This window comes from Pipistrellus kuhlii, unplaced genomic scaffold, assembly GCF_014108245.1.
Source record: "Pipistrellus kuhlii isolate mPipKuh1 unplaced genomic scaffold, mPipKuh1.p scaffold_m20_p_1, whole genome shotgun sequence".
NCBI lineage: Eukaryota > Metazoa > Chordata > Mammalia > Chiroptera > Vespertilionidae > Pipistrellus > Pipistrellus kuhlii.
In genome coordinates, this window is record NW_023425404.1 from 129,332,889 (window position 1) to 129,355,003 (window position 22,115).

The 22,115-nt window shown below is 37.4% G+C and overlaps 1 protein-coding gene across 15 annotated transcripts in view; it reads right to left on the bottom strand.

Moving 5' to 3' along the window:
- The window catches only part of SEC24B (SEC24 homolog B, COPII coat complex component), an 82,780-nt gene that overhangs the window by 45,649 nt on the left and 15,016 nt on the right, over positions 1 to 22,115 (bottom strand). For 11 of the 15 annotated variants that reach the window (XM_036409217.2, XM_036409190.2, XM_036409235.2 and 8 more), the window contains exons 2-3: positions 13,105 to 13,854; positions 3,097 to 3,270 (exon numbers count right to left, since the gene is read on the bottom strand). In XM_036409217.2, the coding sequence (XP_036265110.1) occupies positions 3,097 to 3,270; positions 13,105 to 13,854 (924 nt within the window). Of the gene's footprint in view, positions 1 to 3,096; positions 3,271 to 12,824; positions 12,952 to 13,104; positions 13,855 to 22,115 lie in introns of those variants that run through there. The other 4 variants (XM_045589066.1, XM_045589062.1, XM_036409254.2 and 1 more) reach the window with 2 other exon arrangements.

Below are 22,115 nucleotides of genomic sequence, written 5' to 3' on the forward strand. Positions count from 1 at the left end.
TAAATCAAGAGTTTAAAAGCCAACAACAAATTTTATAGAAATAACACAGGACAAAAGGTCTGAATTAAAAATCTTACACTCTGCTGAAACCGGTTTGGCTCAGTGGATAGAGCATTGGCCTAGGGACTGAAAGGTCCAGGGTTCGATTCCGGTCAAGGGCATGTACCTTGGTTGCAGGCACATCCCCAGTAGGGGGTGTGCAAGAGGCAGCTGATCGATGATTCTCTCTCATCAATGTTTCTAACTCTCTATCCCTCTCTTTTCCTCTGTAAAAAAAAAAAATAAATAAAAATAAAAATCTTACACTCTGCTACTTACTAATTTATAATTTGGACAAGTTATGTAACTTTTTTGTGAATTACACTTTTCTCATCTGTAAAACATATTATCTACCTCATAGGATTGACATGGGGATTAAGTAATAAATATAAAATATCTGGCATATTAATAAGTGCTCAATAAGCTCATTCTCTTTTCAAATCTACTTAATAAGAAAAATAATTATGATTATTTCATGAAAAAGTGGTATATGATACAGTAAGATAATACCCATATTTAAAAAGTAAAATGGTCACCGAAACCGGTTTGGCTCAGTGGATAGAGCATCAGCCTGTGGACTGAAAGGTCCCGGGTTCAATTCCGGTCAAGGGCATGTGCCTTGGTTGCGGGCACATCCCCAGTAGGGGGTGTGCAAGAGGCAGCTGATAGATGATTCTCTCTCATCAATGTTTCTAACTCTCTATCCCTCTCTCTTCCTCTGTAAAAAAATCAATAAAATATATTTAAAAAAATAAATAAATAAAATAAAAAGTAAAATGGTCAAAAAGAAATTATAAAAGGGAAAAAAATAGCAGAGGATGCCCTTGTGTGCTTGGCTCAATGGACAGAGTGTTGGCCCAAGAACTGAAGGGTACCTATTCGATTCCGGTCAAGGGCATATACCTGGGTTGCCGGCTAAAACTCCATCCCTAGTTGGAGCATGTGTTAGAGGCAACCAAACGATGTCTCTCTCTCATATTGATGTTTCTGTCTGTCTCCCACTATCTCTAAAAATAAATAAATAAATAAATGGGAAAAATATTCTCAGGTGAGGATTAATAACAACAACAAAATGGAATGGATCATCAATGCAGATGAAAGACACAAAAAGACACCATTCGTTCAGTTAGGGCTTGAATCTACTCTTACTCATGACAAGCAACTTTCCTATCAGCCTTTCACTTATAAGTGAAACACTTATAAGGCAAACACTTATAAAAACTAGATTCTGCTCTGGCCAACTGATTAGGGGTTAGAGCACTGGCCCGCAGATGAAAGGATTTCAAGTTCGATTCCAGGGAAAGGGCATGTACCTTGGTTGTGGGTTTGATGGAGGCAAACAATTGATGTGTCTCTCTCATGTCGATATTTCTCTCTTTCTTCCCCCACTTCTTCCCTCCCTTCCACTCTATCTGAAAATCAATGTGGGGGGAAAAAATTCTTGGGTGAGGATTAAAAAGAAACACAACTAGATTCTATTCCCAATATGCCCACTGGCCAGTTGGGAATCAATGGACACTCATTAGTGCTGGAATTGGTTTTCCTATAATACCAAATAAGAAAATTTATAATATACCAGAAGGCAGATTATTGCAAGAACGGGCCTTCCTTTCCCTGGTTGCTGGCACCAACTTTCTGCTCCAGCCCTGGAACCACCTCTTTCTGCTCAGGCCCCGCCTTCCCACACTGCCCCGAGGCCCTGAGCAGCTGGGGTGATGCCAAACACCAAGGCAATGAGGCAAGTGTCCCGCCCTGTCTGTGGCCATCTTTGTTGGGCTAATTTGCATACTCACTCCTGATTGGCCATGGGGTGTCGCAAAGGTAGGGTCAATTTGCATATTTCTCTTATATTAGTGTAGATTAGGGGTGTCGAACTCAATCAGAGAAGGGGCCAAAATCTAAAATCCAGCCTAAATTGCGGGCCGAATGGTTTACTGAACAGTCATAAACTGTCATTGTGATGGAAACGCAGCGGAGTGCAGTGATGACAGCGCGGTGCAGGCCACATTGCAAAGCCTGGTGGGACGGATTTGGCCCGCGGGCCTTGTGTTTGACACATGTGGTGTAGATAATCTGATCAAATGATTGAAAGGCTTCTATACATTACATAAATACTCAACATATATTAGTATAGACAGTGAAATCAGCCTAAGGATATATGATACTTTTTCTAAAAAATTGCTCATATTCAAAATCAGGAGTTAATCATTCCATAGTGAGTATAGTCCCTAAAATGTTACCAATGGTTGCTCTAGAAATATATATATATATAAATTGTGGATTTCAAAAAAATAGATCAGTTAACTCTTATCAAATGAACAATACAGTACGATAACCTGAACCAAAAGTAGATTTGGAATTTTAGTCAGACAGGAAATAATCATGAATACTGCCAAAAGAAAAGATAATGTGGGAAAAGAGGGTCAAAATAATATAATTTAGTGACCTGTCACTTACTTAACACATGGAAAATATTAAACAAGCCAAGACAGAAACTATACTGCTTGTCAATGCTGGGATGGTGGGGTACAATTTCATTTTCACCCCTCTCATTCTCAAAATTAGGTCAAAAGCTACTTTCCATAATAGTAATGACAAAGCACAGAAATCATTATATAGGATATGGAAATACACTACATAAGGAAATCTTGAGCACTTTATTATAAAAGAAACTATAATAACCTTTAAAAAGTAGGAAATAAATTTCCCACAATAGAAGGATGGATTAGTAAATTATAATACACTGATACAATGAATTACTAGCCAGGAAATGACTATAAAGACTACATACATAAATGAAGAACTATAAATAACTTAGTAAATGTAAAAGCAAAATACAAAATAGTATTTAAACTGATTGCAATTATACAGAATATAAATCCATAGAGACTAAATGTTAATATAAGAAAAAGAAAACAGTTGTGTTGGAATTGAGATTATAAATTAATTTTTTAATATTTTCAAAAAATTGTGGTTATCCAGTTTGACTACCTATTTTAATCAGTATGTGTGTATGTATGTGTGCTACAGATATAGTATAATGAATTTCTCCAGTACCTTTCTGTTGTAACAGCTCTGATGGCTGTGTAACTGAGGCCACAGGTTCAACGAGGTGATTTGCAGTAGGAGGTAACCTTGCTGACGAGGCTGCAGACACAGCAGTGGATACCACTGGGCTGGACTTGGGAGGCTGAACATTTTGAGTAACAGGACAGGATAAAGAATCTGCAACTGAAGAAAAAACTCTATTTCATCCACAACAATAAAACCTGAAATATATTAAAACACTAAAAAAAGTACTTTATTTGAAGTTCTTATAGAAACTTGAGTAGCACTGCATTTGTCTTGTATATCGAGAAAATAAGGTACCATATTTTTCGGACCATAAGACGCACTTTTTTCCCCCCAGAAGTGGGGGGAAAAAGTCCCTGCGTCTTATGGTCCAAATATAGCCTACACATATACTTTAAAAAAAAAGTTTTTTTACTTGCCCGGCTCTGTGTGGTCTCTGTGTGCTTGCCCGGCTCTAAAATGGTTCTAAATGCTGCTGTTTACTTTACAGGGTTGATTACATGTGTTTATGACTGTGATGTTGGGTTTTAATGCACATAAAATATTTTAGGACACTATTTGTTTCAGAATCTTTTTTCCTTCATTTCCCTTCTCTAAAAACTGGTGCGTCTTATGGTCCGGAGCGTCTTATGGTCCGAAAAATACGGTAGTTCAAAGAAATTAAAAAAAAAAAAACACCTTAAAACATCATCACCAAATGTTTTAATAATCTTTAATAAAAAATTTCCTAATTCATTTACCTTCTTAAAAAAAGTAAATCCAAAACAGTTTTTCTTTACTAATAAATGATCAGTATTATTAATTACTGTACTATGCAAGAGAATCTCGGGAAAATGAAAGGAAGTATTTGCTTCTGCAGTAAGCAATGCGGCTCATGAACTCCACTAATGTTCCTATTAATAGTACCAGATCAGATCTTTTTGTATTATAAACTGTATCAGTGTAGTATAAACTCTTCTCATTTGCTGTTTCTAATCAGATGCCTCATTTCTAACTAAGGGCGTGATGATAACACTAGGTTTGACTTCTAGAATATAGTTCATGTGATTCACAGAGGGCCTTTGTTATCAGCTCAAATTGCCTGACCTAGAGGATACTCTTCAGCCAATCAAGAGATAACATAACAACCTAAGTGTCTCCTGATGGATAATCATACAAAGAAAATGTGATTATATATACTATAAATATATACACATGCACATTATGTGGGTATATGTGTAAACATACAATAGATGAATAAACAAAATGTGGTATACATATGGACACACACACATAGACACAGACAAACGTGCACACATGGAGGGATATTATTCAAACTTAGTGTTTGAGTCACCTGGGGTTTTATTAAAATGTAGGTTCTGATTCACCAAGTCTAGGATAGCCCGGCCTAAGATGCTACATTTTTATCAAGTTTTAGGGGTTGCTGGCCAGTAGACTACACTTTTATATCCAATCATATAAACTTTTACATCCAACTCCCTGTGGGATCAGGCCTCAACAAGCAGTCAGAAATCCCTTTCACAATCTGGGACTGCTGACTCCCAACTGCTCATTTGCCTGCCTGCCTGACTGTCCCTAACCGCCTCTGCCTGCCAGCCTGATCAACCCCTAACCACTCCCCTCTCAGCCTGATGGTCCCCAATTGACAGCCCAGACTGCGCTAGGAGGGGACTGCTCCGTGGGGGTGTGGCCGCCTCCCAGGCTGAGACCCCAGGTGCAGGTGTGCATGTGGTGGATTACTCTGTGGGGAGTGAGTTTGTTTTGAATAAAGGGTCAGGAGAACTTCTGGTGAGCCTTCCCTGGGACTTGGGGACTCCAGAGGGGCCGAGAGGACTGGGTGCCACCATCTGTGGCTATGGGCGCCACCATTTTGTCACAGAGTGACAGTTAATTTGCATATTACTCTTTTATTAGATAGGATAAACAGAGGGAGACTGCCAAAATGAGGAAACAAAGAAACATGACCCAAATGAGAAAACAAAACTCCAGAAAAAGAACTAAACAAAATGAAGACAAGCAATCAACTAAATGCAGAGTTCAAAACATTGGCTCTAAGGATGCTCACTGAATTTAGTGAAATCTCAGAAGCATAAAAAAAAGACCCGTCAGCCTGGTTGGTATGGCTTATTGGTTGAGTGTCAACCTATGAACCAAGAGGTCATAATTCACTTTCTGGTCAGGGCACATACCCGGGTTGCATGCTCCATTCCCAATGGGGGACAGGCAGAAGATAGCCTATCAATGATTCTCTCTCATCATTAATGTTTCTATATCTCTCTCCCCTTCCCTTCCTCTTTGAAATCAATAATCCCATATAATAAAAGGTAATATGCAAACTGTCCTCTTAACCAGGTTCAACCATGAGTTTGACTGCCTGCAGCCCCTCTCCCCAGCCAGCCACGCCCCTGATCAGCCCCCACCCCAATTGGGGTCAGGGCCGGCCAGCCAACTGTCCGTGGCTCCTCCCTCTGGCTGGCCAAGCTCTTGTGCCCCTCCCTCTGGTCAGCCTGGTTTGATTGGGGCGGGCCGGCCAAGCCCCACCCATGCACAAATTTATGCACTGCGCCTCTAATGTATTAAAAAAAAGAAAGGCCAGTCAGAAATGAAGACTGCACTAATTGAAATAAAGAATAATTTACAGGGAATCAACAGTAGAGAAAATGAAGCTAAGAATCAAATGAGCGATTTGTAATATAAGGAAGCAAAAAACACCAAAAAGAATATCAAAAAGAAAAAGGAATAACATAAAAATGAGGATAGTGGAAGGAGCCAGATCTAAGACAACTTCAAGAGTACCAACATTTGCATTATGAGCATGCCAGAAGCAGAAAACAAGCAACTGAGAACCTATTAAAAAAATATATAAAAGCCTAATATGCAAATTGTCCCCTCAGGAGTTCAACCAGGAGACCGGGAGTTTGATTGCTCACTGTGACATGCGCTGACCACCAGGGGGCAGTGCAGAACGTAGGAAGGCCCAAGGTGGTGGCTGGAAGGCCCAAGGTGGCGGCTGGAAAGCCCTGATCGCTGGCCAGGCCTAGGGACCCTACCTGTGCCTGAATTTCATGCACTGGGCCTCTAGTTAAAAAAGAATGACAGCCCTAGCCAGTTTAGCTCAATGGATAGTGCGTTGGCCTCTGGACTGAAGTGTCCCAGGTTCAATTCAGGTTGAGGGCACATGCCTGGTTGCAGGCTCAATCCCCAGTAGGGGGTGTGCAGGAGGCAGCCGATCAATGATTCTCTCTCATCATTGATATTTGTATCTCTCTCCCTCTCCCTTCCTCTCTGAAATCAATAATATACACTGAGTGGCCAGATTATTGTGATCTCTGATATAATAAAAGGCTAATATGCAAATTGTCCCCTCGACAAGGAGTTCGACCAGCAGGCAGGCAGGACCTCACCCAAGCATGAATTCATGCATGGGCCTCTTATATAAATATACACCGAGTGGCCAGATTATTAAGTGTTCAGAGATCATAATAATCTGGCCACTCAGTGTGTGTGTGTGTGTGTGTGTGTGTGTGTGTGTATATATATATATATATATATATATATATATATATATGAAAACATGGTTCTTTAAAAGAAATAATAATGACAAAAAGACTTGCCTAATTTGGTGAAGCAAATAGAAATACAAGTCCAGAAAGGGCAGAGAGTACCAAATAGAACGAAACCAAAGAGGTCCACATCAAGGCACATCACAATTAAAATGCAAAAGGTTAAAGATAAAGAGAGAATCTTAAAAGCAGCAAGAGAAAAACAATTAATTACCTACAAGGAATCTCCAATTAAGACTATCAGGTGATCTTGCAACAGAAAATTTGCAGGCTAGAAAGGAGGGGCCAGAAATATTCAAAGACTACAACCACAATTATTCTACTCAGCAAAACTATCATTGAGAATCAAAGGACAGATAAAGAGATTACCAGAGGATAGTATAAGGAGCTAATGGAGTATTATATGAAATGTTAAAGGATCTTCTTTAAGAAAAAAGAAGAAGAAAAAGAGCAAAAATTTGAATAATACAAAAAAAAAAAAAAAAAGACTATGAGAACATAACCTTAATATTAATTGTGCTTAATTCTGGGTAAGTAGATTCTGGGTAAACTTTTTCTTTCTTAATAATTTTCCTCCAATTTTTAACTTTTCTGCCATTATGAATTCATTTATTAATTTTTAAAAGTATTTTAAAATACAGGAAATATAAATGTATATATTCTGTATAAGTCACAATTTATAAAAAATAACATTAACAGAACTTAAAAACTATCAAAATGTTAACTTTTCTCAGGGTAGTGATACAATCGATGATTTATTCTCTTGCATTTGTTAATCTGTATTTTCCAAAAATTTATTTACATTATCTTTATTATTTTCATAATGGAAAAGTTAATTTTTTAATAAAGTAACTAAAATTCTACCAGAAAACAAACAGTTCTTACTTAGAAATTAGTCACACTGACCACACTTATTCTTTATGGCTAGCACTGTGTTGTCCTTAAGAAATCCTTCCCCACTCCAAGGTTCTGGAGGTAGTTTATTTTAAAGTGTTGCCTTTGCATTTCAATATTTACTTTACAACTTTACATGTAATTTATTTTATACATGGATAATTCACCCTTCAAACTGCTGCTCAGGTATCAAATATCATGGGAAATTTTCTTAAGCTTCATGACTAGTAGGCCGGATGTACTTAAGTACACTTGCTAAGCACCACAATATCTGTTTCACAATAAATAATAATAGCAATTTACACTCATTTGTATTTATTTGAATAATTTTTGTTTCCCCATAAAGATTTGCAAACTTCATGAGCATAAGGATCAAGTGTTTTTATTCACTATTTTATCTCCCAGCCAGCACTAAAACAATGCCTGTCATATAATTGGCTTTCAAATATTTGCCAAGTGAATGGTGAAAAGTTCTACAGACATCAAGGATCATAAATGCATGTTAGCCAAAAAAAATTGCCCTTTCAAAATAGAATTTGACAGGAAAATAAAAAGTGTATAGAACTGGCACTATGAAAAATGAACTACCTATATTACTGTTAATGTATGGGATGTTTAGAGACAACTCGTGATTTAAGAAAATTAATTTTGGGGGGGTAAAGGTAATTAAGATAGTTCCCTAGTTAGTTTTTATAGCTCCTTCACATAATGTTCTTTCAAATCTAGGGTGATTAAATAATTCTAAGCTAATACACCATCACCCATTCAAAGTTGTTTATGCTAGAAAATTTAAAAGACATCTTTTATCCTTGCATTTCCTTTATAAACTATATCAACAAATCCTTAAAATCACCTCTGTCGTGTGCCTTATATTTAAAGGAGTATCAGCCCAATTCATCACCTTCACCTAGATAATTTTAGCTTTATTCCCGTCTTAGCTTTATTCCTGTCTCCAAGTTCTTCCTACTCCAGTCTATCTATCACACTACACTGCTCATAGAAGAAAGTTCTGAAATACAAATCTGACAGTGCTGCCACCTTGCTTAAAACTTGGACCACACTGGACCAAGCTTCTAAGTTTTTCTTCCATCAACTCCTCTCACCTTTGTACAGCCCAGCAGATCCTAGAAAACTGACACACAAGACAAGATAACCAAAAAAGCAAAGATCTGAAGGAAGTGTTCACATAGATAATCATCTCATATTCTGAGCTTAGAGAAGGAGTAAATGTAAAAAACTTTACAATTGGGAGGTACAAAGTTAAAGAAAAATGATATGGTTCAGTTTTGGAAAAACTGAAGTGTAAGGAGCAAAATTGTTATTCCCATGTTACAACTCTGCAACTTCACAAGTTTCCAAAGCTGCAAATAATCTCTTTACTGTACTATTTATACCTCTAATAATGTAGCTTTCTAATTCGTTTCTAACTTGGATTTCTTTGTCTAGATACTCATCTCCTACCGGTATTTATTTTGCTTTTCCTTAGACATGTCACCACCCTAAGATAATACATATGATATTACCTTAGCAGTGATTATGTTAATTTCATATATGTTGTAGATTTTTATACAATGAATATGTAAATGTTTATTATTTTTACTAGAGGCCCAGTGCACAAAATTCATGCACAGGGGGGTGTGTCCCTCAGCCCAGCCTGCACCCTCTCCAATCTGGGATCCCTCTCACAATTCAGGACTGCTGGCTCCCAACTGCGTCTGCCTGCCAACCTGATCAACCCCTAACCACTCCCTGCCAACCTGATTGATGCCTGCTTCCCTGCCAGCCTGCCAGCGGGTGGCAATCATTTCGTAAATTATATGAATATCTAACTACTATACTGTATACCTGAAATTAATATAACACTGAATACCAACTGTAATTGAAAAAAAAAATTTAAACAAAGAATAAAAATATTTTAAGAAAATGACTTTAAATTAATCTACAGTTTCAGTATTCATCTTGCTATCAAAAAAGGGTACCTTTATATTCCAAAGTCACACACTTAACCAACTTCACCTAAAGCTAAAAAAGAGCTTCTGAACTTTGATAATCTGAACTATAGTGACAGCTTAAAAAAAAAACTGCTTATTTTTTATAATCACTTTACTCAGATTTATGCTTTTGGATCTCAATCCTTTACAAATTGCTTAAGAAGTTTTATTATGCTTGAAAATGAAACTAGTATAATTAACTAACTTAAAAATGGAATCATTTTGTCAGTTACTCAAAGGTTGAATTTAACACAAAACTATATTTAATACCTAAGATTCTAATTTTAATCTGACAATAATTTAAGAGTTCCAAAACAATTAAGACTCCTGTCTTTCTAAAAAATTAAAATCAGTATTTCCGTGGATTCCAAACTTTGTATTTTAATAAATTCAAGAATTTGAAGGAAATTTTAAATTTTTTCTAGAAACACAGTGCCATCTGTCAAATATCTTATGAACTATTACCACTAAAGTTACTTGGAAAAAATATTAAGATACATCACCTCACAATGTTTGGAAACTTCTGTAATATTTAATTTTAAAGTAAATTTAAAGTAACCTCTTTATTTGTTTTGAAACATATTTGTCAACCCCTGAACTATTTAAAAGTAGTTTAACAATCTAAAAGTTTAAAAAAGCAAACAAACAAAAACACTTTTTAAAAAATCCTCACCCAAGGACATTTTTCCCATTGATTCCAGAGAGAGCCTGGGAGAAGGGGGAAAGCAGGGAGGGAGAGAGACATCCGTTGGTTGCATCACCCTTGTGCCCCGACTGGGTATCCAACCTTCAACCTGGGTATGTGCCCTGACCTGGAATCAAACTGGAACACCAAATGCACAGGACAACACTCACCACTGAGCACACCATCCAGGGCAAACAGACACACACACACACACACCCTCACTTCTTTACACAAATTCCTCTTTTTTTGCTAATCCTACCTGAGGATATTATTTCCATTGATTTTTCTTTTCTTTTCTTTTTTTAGAGGGAGGAAAGTGGAGACACACACAAAGAGAAACATCAATGTGCAGGGCTGGGGATCGAGTTTGCAACCGAGGTACGTGCTTTTGACTGGAATTGAACCAGAGACCCTTCAGTCTGAGGGCTGATGCTCTAACCACTGAGAAACCAGTGAGGTCTACACAAATTAACTTCTAAAATTATATTTATTATGGCTTTCACAATATAGTACTGGGATTAAGAGTGAAAATAGCCGAAACCGGTTTGGCTCAGTGGATAGAGCGTCAGCCTGTGGACTGAAGGGCCCCGGGGTTTGATTCCGGTCAAGGGCATGTACCTTGGTTGCAGGCACATCCCCAGAAGAGGGCGTACATGACATGAGGCAGCTGATCGATGACTCTCAATGTTTCTAACCCTCTCTTTCCCTTCCTCTCTAAAAAATCAATAAAATATATTTAAAAAAAAATAAAGAAAGAAAATATATCTTATCTCTCCGCCTAAAAAACCAATTCATACAGTTGTGTAAATACAAGGTAATTTTGTAAATTCCTCCTCTTTATTCAACATTTTTTTTCAATGATAAGCTCTTTCCAATTAAGTATTCTGTTCATCAATCAAGTGGTCCTATATTTCCCTGACCCTACTTGTCAGTATAAATTAGTTCCATCCAAGGACCCATCTCAGACATAAGACAGGAATTACCTGTATTTCACTTTTTGTCACGAAAGTCACAAAATCCTTAAGTCAGAGGGACCTTAAGATAAGTTGATCTGCAAAAGGGCTGCTGAAATAGGAGAGAAAAAACCCCCTCACAGAATTTCTAGGGGACAGAATGCCCTGGTTCTAAGAAGGGCAGACTGAGAATTAGAAGAAACTGAGCTCCAGGACAGGCTGTTTCAAATATTAATGACCACAAGCATCCCAACCTGGATAGCTTTCCTCATGTATAAAACAAAAAGGACTACAGTAGAATTTGGATCTGTTACTAGACATCCCTTGAAATCAAGCCAGAGGTACAGATTCTCAAGATTATCCTGGAGATTCTGGACTAATTCAGTAAGATGGGGTTGAAGATCATAATCTGTACTAGAGATGGAGGCACACAGCCAGGTTTGAGAACTGTGACAATGCTTTAAGTTGTCTTACTAGTATGCAAGAATCAGTCAATGCTTTTACTAGTTAACTCTGTCTTGATGTGTACAGGTACAAATGCTAATTTGTTTACCTACAAACAAACATGCTAAGAATGGTGGAGTGGAAAGACAGAAGAGACACTAAGGAGATCTAGATATAGTGAATTCCCTTGATTGCTTGGTATATGAGAAAAATACCACCTTCTTTGTTTAAACCACTATTAGTTGCTTGAATATCTAAAAAGTGTTTCCAAATGGCATAGCAATGAAAGAAAAGATGATCTCAAGTATACAATTCAGGTTTAATATTCTAAAGGTCTGGTTTTACAATAAATAATCTAATTGCCCCGGAAGGACTACTTTTCTAGTCTGGCCAGTGTGGCTCAACGGTTGAGCATCGGACTCAGGAACCAAGAGTTTGCCGGTTGATTCCTGGTCAGGGCACATGCCTGGGTTGTGGGCTTGATCCCTAATAGGGGTGTGTGCAGGAAGTAGCTGATCAACAAAGTTCTTCTCTCAATGATGTTTCTCTTTCTCTACCCTCACTCTTTCTCTTTTTAAAAATCAATAAAAACATACTTTTCTACAATAGTCCTGACATATGGCTATCCAGATTTTGATGTATAATCTGAAGACATCATTCAAAAAATACAGCTTTACCAATTCTATTTTTTTCATACAATTTTCATTCCCTTCAAGAGCATGTTCTGTGAAGTTCAAGTTCACAAATAGGATTAAAATGAGGATATCCTATAGAAACCCCACACTAAAAAGGCTAAATACTTAACATTTATAATTTTTAAACTAATAAACTGAACTACATCTTGGTTTAGGAATCTCAGAGAGACTAACTAAAAGGGTATTGTTCTTGCATCTCTCCTCTTGTTCCCCATCCTTTAGCCTAATTTACCAATTTGTAAATAAAAAACACACATCAGCTTTAATGTGTAGGAGATACAACTGTGAAAGTCACCAGTAGGCACCAGCAAAGAGAAATCAGGCTTGTGTATTGCAGCCGATTATCTTTTCTAAAGTGAGTTGGGCTCTGGCTGGCATAGTGACTCTCCCAAAGTTGAATTATTATTAAAAAAACAAAAATAAAAAAGTAGTAACTAACAAAGCATATCTCCAAATGGACCCTTCCTTTTGCCTTATCTCTAAGTCACATTGAAGACAATTATTGCGGTGGCATAAAACAAATTCATAAATATTGCCTGAGATCCCAATCATGTCAAGGAACATGAGGCAGATGGTTGGGTCAAGGAAAAGTACACAGGGAGATGGTGCAAAATACTACAAGAAATAAAACAAATTAATTACTTAGGTGAGCTAATTTCCAATTTTTCCATTAGGCAATATCATCTTTAACTCTCAAGAAAATAAAAACCTGATTGGAAATGCATTGGGTTTTCAGCCAGGCTTTGGTGAACTTTTCATTCGACCTACCGGTATTTGTTGGGTTGTTGTTGGCTGGAGGCAGGGAACCTGCGTGGTTTCGGATGAGATTGTCTTGAGCTGATGGAGGGCCTGAAGCTGACCATGAGGGAATACTGTATCCCGAAAGGCTGTGCTGCTGGTGGTACTGTTGTGGTGGTGGAGGTGGAAGTGGTGATGGACGGCTGAGAGCGGTATTTTGACTAGAAAACGAATTATCTCTGACTGGTCTGACAGTTGAAGCATTCTGTGAGGTAAACATTTGTTGCCCATATGGTTCGCCAGCAGGCAGAGAGGGATATGAAACACTAGGATATACAGCATTAGAAACAGTTGACACAGCATAGTGACCACAAGTAGAGGGAAATCCCTGAGAAACAGCAGAAGAGCTGGCAGAGTACATAGCTGGACCACTATAATGATTCACAAAAGAGGAGGATGGCTGTGAGGCACTCACATACAAATGAGATGCTGGTGATGCGGCACCTTGGAAACATTCCGGAGTGGACCCCGCACTGTGAGGGGCAGGAAGAAGTCTGCCATAAACCTGCTCTGCTCCTGGTGGTTGGTGTGTAGTTTTAGGAGTCACCGCATTTTGTGTGGATGCTGTATAGAAACCAGAGTAGTAATCACCACACTGGCCATCCAATGGCAATGAGGTCATTTTCCCAGGTCCTTGAAAGTGATGTCCCGAGGGTATACTATAGCTTTGAGAATACAATTCATAAGCAGATGGAACCGGCATTTGATTCTGCGCTGGACCTGAAAAAGAAAAGCAAATATTTACAGGGATTGGTAAGGAGATAACTAATTTTTAAGCACAGTTCCCACCTAAATGTTGCCCAATTAATTTACTTCTCCATAATTACAAATTGTTAAAAAAATAAGATATATACTATTATAGATCCACTGTGATAGCTAGCCTCCAAAATGGCCTCCAATGATCCTGCCCTCCTGGTATTCACTCTCTCCCACAAAGTATCAGAATTAGTCTGTGAGACCAATGCCATATAGCAAAGGTAATGAATGGTCTATCACTTCCAATGCCCAGCAGTGGGTGTTGGCTCTTTCTCTTGGATCATTCAATCAGGAAGAACAAACCTGCCAAATAGTGACGAGCCCTACAGAGAAGTCCATGTGGTGAAGAATTAAACTCTCTGGCCAACAACCACATGAATGAATTTGGAAGCAGATCTTTCCTACCTAGTCATCTTGAGAAAACTACCTCCCAGGTGACAGCTTGACTGCAATCTCATAAGACCCTAAGCCAGAACCACTCAGGTAGGCTATTTCTAAGTTCATGTCCCTCAGAAACAATAAGATTAAATATTTGTTTTAAGTTGCTAAATTTGGAATATTTTATTATGCTGCAATTGGTAACTAATGCCAGGTTAGAAGAAGTTCAAATCTTTTTATATCTCTTTTTAAAAAAAAACTATGAAAGTAACAGCATACCCAGTGATAATGATTTCTTTTATTTTTATTATTAATCCTCACCAGAGGATATTTTTCCATTGATTTTTAGAGAGAGTAAGGAAATGGGGAGAGACACATAGAGAGAAACATCAATGTGAGAGAGACATATCAATTGGTTGCCTCCCGCACATGTGCCCTGACCAGGGCCAGGGGTAGAGCCTGCAACCAAGGTATGTAACCTTGACCAGAACCGAACCCAAGACCCTTCAGTTCATGAGCTGATGCTTCATCCACTGAGCCAAACCAGCTAGGGCTAATGATTCCGTATGTATCTTTCCAATGAACATATAACATGCAATCTTCTATAATAAAAAGCTAATATGCAAACCAACTGAACAGCAGAATGACCAGTCCCTATGATGAGCACTGACTTTGGGGGGGAGGGGAGGAAGAGACACACACAGATGCTCAACACAGGAGCTGCCCCCTGGTGGTCAGTGCACTCCCACAGCGGGAATGCTGCTCAGCCAGAAGCCCTGAGCCAGTTCATAGCTGAGGAGCGTGGTGGCCTACGGCAGGGAGCCTCTCCCACCTTCACGGCAGCACTAAGGATGTCTGAATGCCAACATTCTAACATCCCCCCAAGGGTTCCTGTACTGTGAGAGGGCACAGGCTGGGCTGAGGGACCCGCCCCCCCTTCCCCGAGTGCATGAATTCTGTGCACTGGGCCTCTAATGCATATATAAGCATATATACTGTGTGGCCAGACTATTATGACCACTTTAAGTTTGTAGGCAAATTAGCCGTACGCTGCACTGTATGGGATATGGAAGCCGAAGGCCTGTTCAAACACCTTTGCTATCTCTAGTTACCAAGATAAAACATCTCCAATTCGCATAGAAACATAAGGATTGGACAGTCGAGCATTGGAAAAAAAGTCATGTGGTCCGATGAATCACGTTTCCAGTTGCATCATGCAGATGGCAGAGTGAGAATTTGGCAGAAACATCATGAAAGCATGCATCCCACATGCATGAGTACAATCCTTCAGGCTGGTGGGGGCAGTGTTATGGTTTGGGGCATGTTTCCGGGCATGATTTGGGCCCTTTGCTTTGTATAGAACAACATCTGAATAGCACAACATACCTAAGTATCCTTGCTGATCAAGTTCATCCAATCATATTGATGGCGTATCCCAATGGAGATGGCTTCTTCCAAAAAGACAATGTACAATGCCACAGTGCTCATATTGTGCAGGAGTGGTTTCAAGAACATGAGGGAGACTTTACCTTGCTTAGGTGGCCCCCACCATCACCAGATCTCAATCCAATTGAGCATTTGTGAGATGAAATTAAAAAAGCCATCAGGCAGCTGGTTCCACAACCATCAAATCTCACAGAACTGGACAGTGCTATTCATCAGGCATGGTGTCAGATTCCTGTGTCATCTTTCAATATCCCGGGGAGTCAATGCCAAGAAGAATCACCGCAGTATTAAAGGCAAAATGTGGCCCAATGAAGTACTGATGGGGTGTTCATAATAATCTGGCCACGCAATGTATATATTTTTTTAAACTCACATTTCATATTACAGTTCTGCAACTTATTTTTTTAACTTACTATTTCCTAGGTAACTTAAGGATTTTCTATATACTATTTCATTGTAGAGAAATATTTACTAAATCCCCATTGACAGATATTTATTTCAGGGAGTGAACTAACATATTTATGAGGTCAACTTCTTTGATGAATTAGTAAGATAAGTTTTTAGAAATGAAACTGGAGGTTCAAAGGGTTTGTGTTCCCCCACCTTCCCACCCTCCACCCCCAATCCTCCCAGGAAAAGGGAGAGTAACCACAAATGTGTGAGAGAAACATCGGTGGACTGCCTCATATATATGCCCCTTCTGGGGATCAAACTCGCAACCTCTGTGTATGGGATGATGGTCCAACCAACTGAGCCACACCAGCCAGGGCTTTTAAAACTGACTGTATTGTCAAATACCTCTCCAAAAAGATCTATAAATTCACATGTTCCATCAACAATGCTTAAGAATGTTTCATCTTCCCAACACTGAGTGGCATTTTAAATCTTTGCCAATTTGATAAGGGAAAAATTTTTCTGTTTGCATAATTAACTTCTGAGTGATGTTTAGAATCTTCTCAAATATTTCTTAGCCATTGAATGTCTTCCTCTGCTATTTGCCCTTTTCCATAGCGTTGTGCTTTTCTTATGATTTATGAGTGCTCTTGTACTCTAAGAAATTAACCTTATGTTTTATGTGCTGTATATATTTCCCTCAGGTTATTGTTTGCCTTTTGACTCTTTTCATGGCATCTTTTGCACTAGTATCTCGATTATTATATAGTAAAATCTTTCATGTTTGATAAATTTTTAAAATGTTTTTATTGTTTTTTAGAGAGAGGAAGGAAGAGATAGAGATAGAAGCATTGACGATGAGAGAGAAACATTCATCAGCTGCCTCCTGTACATCCCCTATTGGGGATCTGCTTGCAATCCTGGTTATGTACCCAGACTGGGAATAGAACTGGTGACCTCTTGGTTCCTGGGTCAACTCCCAACCACTAAGGCAAACTAGCCCGGCTGATTGATAAATTTTTAAATCGTTCTTAGTAGAATCTTCCCCATAGTATTATAAAATTATACACCCATATTTTCCTCTGATGCTTTTAATACTTTCATATTTTTATATCTTTCATCACCATAGATGGCGTTTATTTTGTCACTAGAGGCCCAGTGCACAAAATTAGAGCTCGGGTAGGGTCCCTAGTGGCTGTCAGCTGCTAATCAGGACCTTCCTTTGTTCCGTGCTGCCCCCTGGTGGTCAGCGTGTGTAATAAACAAGTGATTGAACTCCCCAGGGAACACTTTGCATATTAAGCTATTATATACACAGATTAAAAATTAGCATTAATAATTTCATTAATTTTATTAATAGTCTATTATGAAACACTAGAGGCTCAGTGTGCAAAATTGTATGAGACCCCAGACACGTCACACTGGCGGGACCCCAACACACCATGCTAAGACCAATTAATACACCTGGTCACCAGTCATTCGGTTGTTTGTTATGGCCACTGGCCTTTGATAATATAGATTTTATACTATGGCACTCGCTGTTCTAAACATGTGCTCCACACACACACACTTCTTTAATCCTCCCCACAACCTCTACAAGTAAATAGTATCATTATACTCTCTATAAATAAAATAAATGAGGCACATATATTAAGCTATTTAGTAATCACAATCATAGAAAGTAACGGGGCTGGAATTTGAATCAAGTAATCTGGCTCAAGTCCATACTTTTAAACAATGATCTGCCGGCCCCTCATTACACTAAATCTGGCTGGCTTTTTTTAGCCTGGTCAGTTGTCCCAAACAATGGAATTCTAGCCTCAGGTCCAACTAAGGACAAATTTTATCCTAGAATCAAATTTTACAATCTTGTGATAATACTTTGTAAACAGTGGGATAATTGGATAAATTCAAATTGATTTTACTTGCTCCTTTTTGGTATTTTAATGAGACTTCAGGACAATTTAAAGTTACACATGCAGCTTGCATTAAATTCCTACTGAATGCTGCTATAAGACATAAATACATTAAGAGAAAAGGAGCATTAATAACAGTTTCCAACCTCGGCCCAGTAATTATAAAAGCATTTTAAGGTATTACCAAATTTCATTAATGCTACTAATTTCTAAGGAAAAATAACTGGCTTTCTGGGATAATTTAGATGCAGATCTTTCTTTGGATTCAAAATGGCTCTGCAACATATATGAAAAGACATCTGGGCCAAAGCCGGTTTGGCTCAGTGGTAGAGCGTCGGTCTGCGGACTGAAAGGTCCCAGGTTCGATTCCGGTCAATGGCATGTACATTGGTTGCGGGCACATCCCCGGTGGGGGGTGTGCAAGAGGCAGCTGGTCGATGTTTCTCTCTCATCGACGTTTCTAGCTCTCTATCTCTCTCCCTTCCTCTCTGTAAAAAAGTCAATAAAATATATATTTAAAAAAAGAAAAGACATCTGGTATTTTATTAACTTCTAAAATGGACAGCAACAAAGGTTATAAAGGAGAGAAAAGTTAGTTACATATGTGGATAGTCAAATTTTTGAAAAATAACTCTAGAAGTATTTTTCTTATTACTAAGGTGATGTATAATCATTACAAAAAGATTTACAGAAAATGATGAAATAAACATCAACTGTGATTAACATTTTGATGTATGTTTATCCAATATTTTCTTTTTGCATGTAACTGTCTAATTTAGTTAAATAAAAGTGGGCTTATAATGAACATTTACATGATTTCTTTATTTAGCATGATTTGAATATCTTTCCATTATCATTTTAAATGTCTTAGTAGTATCCTAGTACATGGGTTTATCATATTTAAATAAATTCTCTATTACCTGACACTGGTTGTTTTCAATTTCTTAAAAAACATTAAGCCACATGATGATAAATATATATATTTTTATTTATCACTCTGCCTCCCTGGCTGATTGCTCCTAACTACTGAAGAGAAGAGAAGACAATGTGAAGATGAAGCAGACAAGGAACAGATTCTCCCCTGGAGTCTTCTACAGAGAAAGTGTGGCCCTGCCAACACCTTAATTTCAGGCTCCTAGACTCCAGAACTGGGAGAGAATAAATTACTGTTGTTTTAAGCCACCATGGTGGTGTTCATTTTTTAACAACAATCATAGGAAACTAATACAGTAAGGATACTGAATAGCAGTTCTCAAAGTGTAATAAATAGAACCTTGGTATTACCAAAAACTCTTGGGAGATCTGTAAAGACTATTGAACACCTTTTTTAATAGTATAATACTAAGTGGTATCTGACTAATGGTTCAAAAGCAATGATGGGTAACATGCTGGCTGTGTGGCACAAATTGAAGCAGCGGCACCAATCAACACCATTCTACCATGTACTCATAGTTAAAAAAAAAAAAAAAACCAGTTTCACAAAAGAATGCCCTAAATAAAGTAGTAAAAAATTATTAATTATATTAAATCTCAACCCTGGAATCTAGATTTTTTCATATTCTCTGTGACAAAAAAAAATGTTGTAATAAAGCAACTCTATCACACACTAAAGTTTAGAGATTATCTTGAGATAAAGCACTTGCTCAACTTAGCTATAAGCTTTTTCATGAAATACTATTGTTGTATGAAGAAAATATTAGCAAATAGAATCCAGCAATATGTAAAAAGTAAAATACATCATGACCAAATTGGGTTTATTCCAGTTCCAACATCTAAAAATATATATTCAACGCAATTCACCATATCAACAGACTAAAGAAGAAAAACTAATTCACCACTCCTATTCAATAACATTCAAGACGTATTAGCTACTTCAGTCAGGCAAGAAAAAGAAATGCCATACAGATTAGAAAGGAAGAAACAAAACTGTCTTTATTTACAGAATGAAATGATTGTATAGTTAATTCCAAAGAATCAACAAAAGAAATGGCTGGAACTAAAATTAGCTAATCAAAGTCATAAGATACAAGGTCAGTGATACAAGAGTCAATTTCACTTCCTAAGACCAATAATGAGCAACTAGGATTTTAAATTAAGCAAATAATATTATTTGTAATGGCATACAAAAAAAGAAGTACTTAAAATATAAACCTAAGGAAATAGTGAAGGGTCTATATGTAGAAAACCATAAAACACTGATCAAAGAAATCAAGATTTAACTAAATGAAATGAAATAGTATATTTGTGGACTAGAAGACTTGATTTTAATCTTTAGATTCAATGAAAGCCCAATAAAAATATATATCAACAAACTGATTCTAAAATTTATATGAAAAGGTGAAGAAGGTACTAAAACAGCAAACAACACACACTAATCAAGCAAGTGTGTTTAAAAATAGACCCGCTAAAACACAGCCAAATTATTTTTGACAAAGGTGCAAAGGCAGTTCAATGAAGGAAAGATGGTCTTTTCAATAAATGGTGCTAAAACAATCCATATACAAAAAAATGAACCTCAACGTATACCTCAGACCTATAACAAAAAATTAAGTAAAAATGAATTATTGATCTAAACATAAAACTTAAAAACTTCTAGAATATCTAGGTAAATACAGATTTGCAATAAGTAAATTCTTACCTGTGACACTAAAAACATTGTCAGTATCAGAAAAAATGAGAAGTGGACTTTATCAAATTAAAAACCTTGGCTCTGTGAAAAGCACTAGGAGAATTTAAAGATAAGCCATGGCATGGCTCAGTCGTTGAACATCAACCTATGAACCAGGAGGTCTCAGTTCAATTTCTGATCAGGGCACATGCCTGGGTTGTGGACTGGATCTCCACTGGGAGGGTATGCAGGAGGCGGCTGATTAATGATTCTCTCTCATTGGTGATGTTTCTTTTCTTTTCTTTTCTTTTTAAAAAACATATTTTATTGATTATATATATATATTTTATAAGAAAACAGACAATTCAAAAACTGTTGAAAGATCTGAAAAGATCACCACTAAGAGGGGGAAAAACATTTAAAAAATATATATATCACCACTAAAGAATATATATAGGTGGCAAATAAACCTGTTATGAGGTAAATGCAAATTAAAACCACAGTGAGATATACATCTACACACCCATTAGAATGATTAAAATAAAAAATATCAAATATTGACAACAATGTGGTGCAATAGAACTCTCATTCATTGTTAGAGGGAATGCAAAATAGCATAGGCACCTTGGAAAATAGTTTGGCAGTTTCTTGTGAAGTTAAATATATACTTACTATTTGACCCTGCACTCCTACAAATTTAATGTGTGAAAATTTGTATTCACACATACACATACACACAAAAACATTACATGAATGTTTACAGAAGCTTTATTAAAATCACAAAAAAATGGAACCCAAAATATTCAACAACAGAGAAACAGATAAATAACCCTGAACATACACACAATAAAATACTACATAGCTATAAAAGGGAACCGACGATTGATTCATGCATGAATAAAAGGTAAGTGGGGGAGTGGGGGAGGGGAGACACAGACCCAAAAGACTATTTTAAGTTTCCATTTATATGGCATTCTGGGAATGGTAGAATGACAGGGATGGAAAACAGAGCAATGGTTGGTGAGGAAGAGGGTGGATGACTATAAGGGGACTAGATAAGGACTTTTTATGGTGCTGAAATTGTTCTATATGGTACTGTAGTACTGGATACTTGACCGAATGCATTTGCCAAAACCCACAGACCTATTATATTACAAAGAATAAATGCAAATTTATTACTTGCAAATTTTTAATAAATAAGCCAATCAGATTTTCAAGAAAATCTAGGATGGATTGCAGACTATGATAACCTACTTGAAAGATATTTAAGTAAAATACATACACGTAGAAGACTTATAATTAAAGAGATGTTTACATATGTGAGTTAGTATACATACATACATCTATCTCCTAGCTGTCTGCCGAGAAAGCCTAGAAGCAGGACACCCCAAGCAATAAGCACATCCAGGGCACAGTTCTTGGTTTCTAAATACCATTCCCCAACAAAAGGAAGTATGACTCCTTGTACAAAGAGCTAATTTTAG